This window comes from Terrapene carolina, unplaced genomic scaffold (assembly GCF_002925995.2).
Source record: "Terrapene carolina triunguis isolate 2854851 unplaced genomic scaffold, T_m_triunguis-2.0 Scaffold189, whole genome shotgun sequence".
Classification (NCBI taxonomy): Eukaryota; Metazoa; Chordata; order Testudines; family Emydidae; genus Terrapene; species Terrapene triunguis.
Window position 1 is genome coordinate 15041013 of NW_020664540.1, and position 10140 is coordinate 15051152.

General features: G+C 49.4%; 1 protein-coding gene across 1 annotated transcript in view; it reads right to left on the reverse strand.

Moving 5' to 3' along the window:
- The window catches only part of ABHD12B (abhydrolase domain containing 12B), a 32846-nt gene that overhangs the window by 14862 nt on the left and 7844 nt on the right, over nucleotides 1–10140 (reverse strand). Inside the window, exons 2-3 of the mRNA XM_024224425.3 lie at nucleotides 5972–6071; nucleotides 4882–5001 (exon numbers count right to left, since the gene is read on the reverse strand). Of these exons, the coding sequence (XP_024080193.1) occupies nucleotides 4882–5001; nucleotides 5972–6071 (220 nt within the window). The remainder of the gene's footprint in view (nucleotides 1–4881; nucleotides 5002–5971; nucleotides 6072–10140) is intronic.

Genomic DNA, 10140 nt, shown 5'->3' on the forward strand with positions numbered 1-10140 from the left:
TACTTTTCAATGGTGCTGCAAGCACTGGTGGACCATCGGGGACGGTTTACAAACATCTACGTCGGATGGCCGGGCAAGGTTCATGACGCTCGCGTGTTCAGGAACTCTGGTCTGTTTAGACGGCTGCAGGAAGGTATTTACTTCCCGGACCACAAGATAACTGTTGGGGATGTGGAGATGCCTACAGTGATCCTCGGGGACCCAGCCTACCCGCTAATGCCCTGGCTCATGAAGCCCTATACTGGCGCCCTGGACACAGAAAAAGAACTCTTCAACTACCGGCTGAGCAAGTGCAGAATGGTGGTGGAGTGTGCTTTTGGCCGTCTCAAAGGGAGATGGAGAAGCTTACTCACTCGCTGTGATCTCAGCGAAACCAATATCCCCATCGTTATTGCAGCTTGCTGTGTGCTCCACAATCTGTGTGAGAGCAAGGGGGAGACCTTTATGGCGGGGTGGGAGGTTGAGGCAAATAGCCTGGCTGCTGATTACGCCCAGCCAGACAGCCGGGCGATTAGAAGAGCCCAGCGGGACGCGCTGTGCATCCGGGAGGCTTTGAAAGCCAGTTTCAAGGCTGAGCAGGGTACCCAGTGACTTTTAAGTTTGTGGACACAGAGGCAGAACTTGCCCCCGTTTCTTTACCCAGTTGCCGTCGACTATCCTCTCCACTTACATACCCCCTTCGCCCCCTTCCCAAAAAATAAAATCTGTTCTGTTTTGTTCATGGACACCGTTGTCTTTATTACTGTTTTCGCGGGAATGTTTTAAACCTGGGACGCAGACTGTGGCGGGGGGCGGGTTTAGGGTTGTGATGCAAATGATGCTTCTAAACTCCAGGAATGACAGGCTCCGCGGTGGTGGACTGGTTGTTTCAACGGAGCCTGCCAGCCCTCCTGGCCGGGACTGCGTGTATATGTCGGCTATGTGACTGTCTTGCAGGGGGAGGAGGGTTACAGATCCCCTGCTGCGCGGCTCTGTGATGCAGGGTAAGGACCGCTGCATAAGATCTGTAACTGCCCTCCCCCGCCACCAAGTCAGAGAGCAACACCACCGCCCCCACCACACAAAACATGAAAACCACCTCCCAGACTAACCAGGATAACTAGTCACTGCACTGTATATGTGCCCTGCTGCTGCACCTGCCCCCTGCTAAAGGTGACTGTCCTGTCCAATGACCAAGCCCCTTCCCCCCCCTTCAGATAGACTCCCCTCCAAAAGAAGAGGATGGAAACAGAAATGAACAGAAACGTATTCTTTATTAACAACCGCACATGGAACGGGGGGGTGAAACTTGGACGGGGCCTTGTGTGAGGCGGGTAGGAAAGGACTTTTCAAATTTTGGGGAATGAGAGCCTTCTAGTGGTAGAGCAGTCCGCAGGGGTGGAGTGAAATTTTTCACGGCCCCTTCCACCCCTCCGTGTTTGGACTTTGGGTGAGGGGGGTATGGGACTTGGTGGCGGGGCAGGGCAGTTACAGAGAGACTGCAGCGGGGCTCTCTCCTCCTGCCTCCGGTCCTGCAGAACATCCACAAGGCGGCGGAGCGTGTCCGTTTGCTCCCTCATTAGTCCAAGCAGCGTTTGAGTAGCCTGCCTGTCCTCCTGTCGCCACCTCTCCTCCCGTTCCATGTTTGCCCGGTGCATTTGGGACAAGTTCTCCCTCCACTGTGTCTGCTGGGCTGCCTGTGCTCGGGAGCATTCCATTAGTTCAGCAAACATGTCTTCCCGTGTCCTCTTCTTCCTCCTCCTAATGTGCGCTAGCCTCTGGGCAGATGTGGCTGTGGGAATTGGAAAAAGGGAGTGAATTCCTGAGACAGATCAATGTATCTGTGAACAGAGAACATAGTCTTGCTCCGTGAACAAGACCATGCAGAGCACCTATCACACGCGCACTGAGGACAAGGTCGAATTTTCGGCCCTCGCCTACAGTGCCTGCGGTCTTGCTGTGGCGAGCTGAGGAGCAGGGCAGGACACCGGACTTTGTCTAGATGGCAAACATGGTAAGCCGTAGACTTGTGGCCGCTTAAAACTTTAAGAGTGGCACTGGCCTCCTTTCACATAGAAAGCAATGCGAGTCTCTGCTGGCAGCAATCCTGCAAGCATGAACTCTGGCCCTGTCCCACCCCCTCGCGGCTGTAAACCGCGTGGCTGTAAACCGGCGGTTGCAGTTCTGTAAAGGGACGAGCAAGCAGTCCCAATACTAACTTTCCCCTACCTAATTCACAGCAGGGAGTCATGCCTGACATCACCCTCCTGAAGGTCTCCGAGAGCCAGAAGGAGAAGATGCTACGGGACAGCCTGCAGAAACCGGGGCCATTTGCTGCACTGCTGTGCAAGGCCATGATCCCGGAGTACCTGCTGGCGTTGTGGCAGGGAAACGTGTCCTACCACGGGGGGCCTAATAAGCTCTCCCTGCCCAGGAACCTGCTGATGAGGCTGGAAAAACACCTGCAGGAGGTGTATGAGGAGTTCTCCCCGGAGGATCTCGCCTCTATCCCCGGTTACATTGACCAGTTCCTGGCTTAGGTGCCCTTGGAGGGACAAATGACTGCAGGGTTTTGGGCACTATAATCATGAAGCGGACATTGTGCAATTTTTTGAAAATGGTTCGGACTATATATTGAGGCGCCCAAAAAAAGACAAATCATGATACACTTTGCACTGATTCCCCTTTTGTTTGACTTTCCTGTTTACATGTTTTGAAGCACTTTACCCACTGTTCATATTTTCAATCTTCCTGTTTTGTTGCAAATAAATGTTTACATGTTTTAAAGCACTTTAGCTAATGTTAATATTTTAAATACGCCAGTTATGTTGTAAATAAATATTTAGATATTTAAAACACTTACAGCTTGATCCTTCCCCTGAATCTGTGTCTGGGGTAACGGCTGGGGAGGGTTGGTAGGGGATCTCTGTCAGGGTGATGAAGAGCTCCTGGCTGTCGGGCAAATCAGCGTTGTAAGCGCTGTCTACTGCCTCGTCCTCCTCATCTCCTTCCTCCTCTTCCCCGTCCGCTGAGGAACCGGTCGCGGACAATATCCCATCCTCAGAGTCCACGGTCACTGGTGGGGTAGTGGTGGCGGCCGCACCTAGGATGGAATGCAGTGCCTCGTAGAAACGGGATGTGTGGGGCTGGGATCCAGAGCGTCCGTTTGCCTCTTTGGTCTTCTGGTAGCCTTGTCTCAGCTCCTTGATTTTCACGCGGCACTGCGTTGCATCCCGGCTGTAGCCTCTCTCTGCCATGGCTTTAGAGATCTTCTCATAGATCTTTGCATTCCGTCTTTTGGAGCGCAGCTCTGAAAGCACGGACTCATCGCCCCACACTGCGATGAGATCCAAGACTTCCCGATCCGTCCATGCTGGGGCCCTCTTTCTATTGGATTGCACGGCCATCTCTGCTGGAGAGCTCTGCATCGTTGCCACTGCTGCTGAGCTCACCACGGTGTCCAAACAGAAACTGCGATTCAAACTGCCCAGACAGGAAAAGGAATTCAAATTTTCCCGGGGGAGTGGCTGGTCAGAGCATCCGAGCTCGGACTGCTGTCCAGAGCGTCAACAGTGTGGTGCACTGTGGGATAGCTCCCGGAGCTATTAGCGTCGATTTCCATCCACACCTAGCCTAATTCGACATGGCCATGTCGAATTTAGCGCTACTCCTCTCGTTGGGGAGGATTACAGAAATCGATTTAAAGAGAGCTCTATGTCGAACTAAATGGCTTCCTGGTGTGGACGGGTGCAGGGTTAATTCGATATAACGGCGCTAAATTCGACATAAAAGCCTAGTGTAGACCAGGCCAAAGAGCATTGTTTAAAAGAAATCCAACCCAGTACGCACGTTGCAGCCATTCCAAGGGGATCGGAGGACAGCCCCTCAAGGCTGGCTATGATGGGGCTCACACAGACGACTGCAATACACGAGGTGGGGCAAATCCTGACCTGACTCTCGCCATGAAATCAGTAGGTTCTACAGGTCCGGTTAGGGCAGGACTTGGTCGGGAAGGAGGCTCCAGGCATAGGGGGAGGCATGAATGGAGAAGGCACAAGGCAGACACAGGTGAAGGACAAAATGAACAACTTGGACTGAGCAAAGGGGGGGGGGTAGGGGAGGGGGGAATGAAAGGAGACAGGAAGGAGCTAAGTTGCAGCAGGCCATGAAGGTGAGAAGGAGGAGCCTGACAGTTCTGGAAGGACCAGAGAGAGTCAAGTGAAGGAATTTTAGGAAAGGCTGAACTTTGTCATAGCATCAGGCCAGGCAAAGGATCACCACAGTCGTATTTTGGAAGGCTTGGCAGGAAGGCCAGAAGGAGAAGTGGAATCAAGGCAAGAGACAATCAAGGCCTGGAATAGAGTTTTGCAGTGGAAACGGGAGAGGCCATGCAGACAGAACTAGCAGGCGTGAGCATGTGTTGTGGGGAGTAGATGCAGAGGTGAGTCAAAGAGGGAGGATGGAGGAGTTGTGCGCAGTAATGGAGAAAGGACAGGCAGACACTTCAGTTTGACATGCTGAATTGACAGAATTCTCTTTATAGAAGAAAGTTAACTGTTCTTAAACCTTTCTATTGTGGAACCACTGGGCTAGGTATTGTCCTGCCCCAAGAACCTACAACCTAGAAGACATAAGAAGTGGTTGAGATGGAGTGGGTACCAAACAGTATTATAAGCCACATCATAAAACCACCAGAAAGTCAGGAACAAGTCTGCTGTCTCTCCATAAGAAAGGTCACAAGAGTGAAAGAGCAGTGTGTCAGCAGAGGGGGACTTCCAGAGTTTACTGCCAAACTATTCCTGCCTTCAGCTGACAGCAACAGATGTCACTGTCACGAGCAATACAATATACCCAACATAATGTAGAACAATCTACAAATGTAGTATTATTCATGTTAATCACCTGTTACCTCCATTGCCATGGAGATAAATTATAACGGGATTATCGTCTGCAAGAGTTTCTTCATACCAGCTGTGATCCTTCCCTTGAGCTTCTATCCCCCTGCTGCCAGGCAAAACATGCCTAAAAGAACCAAGAGTATGTAATTAACAAGCCTGCTCAAGTGCATCTGGATATTCCATTGCTGATCAAAGGAGACATGCTACTGTTTCATGAATCAGACACTGGGAAGATGAATAACTGTATTTAGTTAATGGTCTTCAAAAACCAGGCAAGCACAGCCTCTTTTGTTAGGTAGAGTCCGGCCATTTCTCTGTCCACTACTCTACACGGAATACCCTTTGCAAAGGAAAAAACAACTGTTAGACCAACTACTATGTTTTTAATTCAGCAGAATATAATGCAGCATCGTTTCTCTGTTTTAAAAATAGCTACATATCATCACAGTCCAGTAGCCAGGAACAGCTACACTGCGACAGACAAAGGGCTTTGGACACATCTGCTGGCAGCCAGTGTACGGGAATAATGGGGAAATACTGAACATCCAATGGAGGGAGCAATGCACACCGCGCCCTGCAACACACCACTGCTAGCTGACCCAGCTTGACATTCAAGGCAGATTTTCACTACCACGCCCATGTGCACATGGACTTTGTACCTGCACTGCTGCACCTTGGTGTACATGGGCAGGTGGCGAAATAGCAGGCTATCTAGCCCCGGGCATGTAGGTATGGGTGCATACACAGAACTGGTCAATGAAGAGTCAAGCCCTTTGCATCCAGATACAGTTGCTGTTTTTATTGTTCACGACTACAAAGTAAGTTCTGGAGACATGCAAGCTCTTGCTTTGCTTCGTCGCTGAAGTGTACAGCTTTATGCAGAATGTAAGAATAAAGTTTTAGCTGGAGAATCTAGAAACTTTAAGTAGTGACAGATTTTTACATTGCATGCCACATGGTATCCAGAGGTCAACTACTAATAGAATTTGAGATTTGGAATTCTTAGACATCAGACCTCACCTGGGTATATGACAGTTCAAACACTTTCCTTCTGCTAGTCCATGAGAATCTGAATGATCTGGTTGTCTACTCACCAGACGCCGATGGTGACCTCCGGTTCGGTTGTGAGATAGAAGTTTACAGTATGGTTCAGCAGCAATTCAGGTTTCCCAAAGTCCACAAAGGGAAATGCCACTGAGAAAGACAAGTCACAAAATACTAAGTAGCAATTTCTCCCATACAGTGCGGTAATCATCCTATTGATAGCTAGTCAGGATTAGTTCACGTCCACAGTCACAAACTCAGCAGAGTCTCACCGGATTCCTAGGAAGAGGTTTCATGTTATTGCGAGAAAACCCAATTCCCAACGTATCACCGGTGGAATCTTCTGCACTCAGCTAACTCCTCCCACCTTTGGCTTCAATGGGAGCCTAGGCAGACAAGTGCCAAGCAGTTCTGAAATCTTTCCCCCTTCAAGTGTATATTATACACAGCACTTCCACGTGGAGAAGTGATTATACATATTTATATTACCTCTGCCAGCCTCAGGAGTTCATCTAGTATTCTAGCCCAACCCCCTGCTCAAAGCAGGACCAACCCCAACTAAATCATCCGCCAGGGCTTTGTCAAGCCAGGCCTTAAAAACCTCTAAGGATGGAGATTCCACCACCTCCCTAGGTAACCCATTCCAGTGCTTCACCACCCTCCTAGTGAAATAGTGTTTCCTAATATCCAACCTAAACCTCCCCCACTGCAACTTGAGACCATTGCTCCTTGTTTTATCATCTGCCACCACTGAGAACAGCTGAGCTCCATCCTCTTTGGACCCCCCTTTCAGGTAGTTGAAGGCTGCTATCAAATCCCCCCTCACTCTTCTCTTCTGCAGACTAAATAAGCCCAGTGCCCTCAGCCTCTCCTCGTAAGTCATGTGTCCCAGCCCCCTGATCATTTTTGTTGCCCGCCACTGGACTCTCTCCAATTTGTCCACATCCCTTCTGTAGTGGGGGCCCCAAAACTGGATGCAATACTCCCGATGTAGCCTCACCAGTGCCGAATAGAGGGGAATAATCACTTCCCTCGATCTGCTGGCAATGCTCCTACTAATGCAGCCCAATATGCCATTGGCCTTCTTGGCAACAAGGGCACACTGTTGACTCATATCCAGCTTCTTAGCCACTGTAATCCCCAGGTCCTTTTCTGCAGAACTGCTGCTTAGCCAGTCGGTCCCCAGCCTGTAGCAGTGCATGGGATTCTTCCGTCCTAAGTGCAGAGTCCTGCACTTATCCTTGTTGAAGCTCATCAGATTTCTTTTGGCCCAATCCTCCAATTTGTCTTGACCCTATCCCTACCCTCCAGCGTATCTACCTCTCCCCTCAGCAAGTTCACAGATGACATCCATCTCATCCTGCAGATCATTAATGAAGATGTTGAACAAAACCAGCCCCAGGACCGACCCCTGGGGCACTCTGATACCGGCTGCCCACTAGACGTCGAGCTGTTGATCACTACCCATTGAGCCCAACGATCTAGCCAGCTTTCTATCCACTTTTAGTCCATCCATCCAATCCATACTACTTTAACTTGCTGGCAAGAATACTGTGGGAGACCATATCAAAAGCTTTGCTAAAGTCAAGATATATCACATCCACCCCTTTACCCATAGAGCCAGTTATCTCATCATAGAAGACAATCAGGTTGGTCAGGAATGACTTGTCCTTGGTCAATCCATGTTGACTGTTCCTGATCACCTTCCTCTCCTCCAAGTGCTTCAGAATGGATTCCTTGAGGACCTGCTCCATGATTTTTCTGGGGACTGGTGAGGTTGACTGGCCTGTAGTTCCCCGGGCTCTCCTTCTTCCCTTTTTAAAGATGGGCACTATATTTGCCTTTTTCCAATCGTCTGGGACCTCCCCTGATCACCATGAGTTTTCAAAAGATAATGGCCAATGGCTCTGCAATCACATCAGCCAACTACCTCAGCACCCTCGGATGCATTGCATCCGGCCCTATGGACTTCTGTATGTCCAGCTTTTCTAAATAGTCCTTAACCTGTTCTTTCACCACTGAGGGCTGCTCACCTCCTCCCCATATTGTGCTGCCCAGTGCAGCAGTCTGGGAGCTGACCTTGTCTGTGAAGACTGAGGCAAAAAAAAAAAAAAAAAAAAACAACAACAACGCATTGAGTACTTCAGCTTTTTCCACATCGTCACAAGGTTGTCTCTCCCATTCAGTAAAAGTCCCACACTTTCCTTGACCACCTTCTTGTTGCTAACATACCTGTAGAAACCTTTCTTGTTACCCTTCACATCCCTTGCTAGCTGCAACTCCAATTGTGCTTTGGCCTTCCTGATTACACCCCTGCATGCTCGAGCAATATTTTTATACTCCTCCCTAGCCATGTGTCAAAGTTTCCACTTCTTGTAAGCTTCCTTTTTGTGTTTAAGCTCACCAAAGATTTCTCTGTTAAGTCAAGCTGGTCACCTGCCATATTTGCTATTCTTTCTGCACATCAGGATGGTTTATTCCTGCGCCCTCAATAAGAATTCTTTATAATACAGCCAGCTCTCCTGGACTCTTTTCCCCCTCATATTAGCCTCCCAGGGGATCCTGCCCATCAGTTTTTCTGAAGTCCAGGGTCCGTATGCTGCTGCTCTCCTTTCTTCCTTTTGTCAAGATCCTGAACTCGACCATCTCATGGTCACTGCTGCCCAGTGACCCACTTCTACTTCCCCTACCAATTCTTCCCTGTTTGTGAGCAGCAGATCAAGAGGAGCATGGCCCCTAGCTGGTTCTTCCGGCACTTGCACTAGGAAATTGTCCCCAACACTCTCCAAACACTTCCTGGATTGTCTGGATTGCATAACATAAGTTTCCTGCACTCTCTATGTATAACAGCCTCAGTGTCCCTGACGAAGGCAGAGCTTGCTCAGTAAGTTTGTGTAGCTCGTTCCAAGATACCTTAAGAAACTCGAGTTGACAGCAATCAGGCGTATTTTTAAATCCTTTATTTTGGAAAAAGCCTGTGAGATGCAGAGTAAAAGTAGGCCCTAAAAATATGCCTGCAAAGTCTGAGGCATCAGAAACACAACCTCTCCCTTGTCCCTCCATTAGCTACTCAAGTGAATTCAAAGGTGCTCCAAGCTCCTTAAGCCTGGCCCTGCGATTGAGGCAATGACTGACTATGGGAGTACACACTTACTCCGGGGGGGAATTCTGCACCACTGCACATGCTCCCAATTCATGTCGCCTGCAGATTTTTTTTCCTCCACAGAAAATACTTTCTGCCGGAGAGGCACTGCAGTTATGCCTTTTGGCCGCCAGGGGCTGCCGTGGCACCAGAACAGCAGATGGCTCACTGTAGCAGCCAATGGAGAGGAGAAGAGGCTGCGTTCCTTACAGTGCCCTGCCTGGGGGGGAGGAGGGGGCAGGTGAAGAGACATGGGGGGGACACAGAATGGGGCACATAGGGCTGCTGGGGGGGTCACAGACTGGGGTTCAGAAGGATGCGAGTGGGGGTGCCTGGGGAAGGGGAGTGCCTGACTGAATGGGAGAGGCTAGGGGTCAGCCAGCGTCTGCATGGGGGAGGCTCCCCAACAACCCTTCCTCTCCCTCAAAAAAGAGTTCCATATTTCTCCCTTTCATACCCAACCTCCCTCCAGGTTCACTCCCAGGCTCCTTCCCAGCAGTTACTTCCCTCTCCCTCAGCTCCTCTGTTACCCCTGACTCCCCCAAGCCTTTGCACTGCTTCTGAGGGGTGCGGGCAATACGGTTCTGTATTGTAGTTTAAAGGAATTGTGACTCAAAGTTCTGTATTAATATGCCTAGTAAGGATCTATTTGTCAAAAACATTTCCTGAATCTTTTTTGTTGTCTGTATTGTTACAGACAAACTTGCTGACTAGTATTTTGAAATAAATTACCAAAATAATTGAAACTGGCGTGATTATATTGTTTCAGAGGGATAGCGGTGTTTGTATCAGTGAAAACAATGAGGAGTCCTTGTGGCACCTTATAGACTAACAAATGTATTTGGGCATAAGCTTTTGTGGGAATATAACCCACTTCATCAGATGAATGGAGTGGAAAATACAGTAGGCAGGTATAAATATACAGCACATGAAAAGATGGGAGTTGCCTTACCAAGTGGGGGGGGTCAGTGCTAACGAGGCCAATTCAATTAGGGTGGATGTGGCCCATTCTCAGCAGTTGACAAGAAGGGGTGAATATCAACAGAGGGGAAATTACTTTTTGTAGTGCTAATTCAA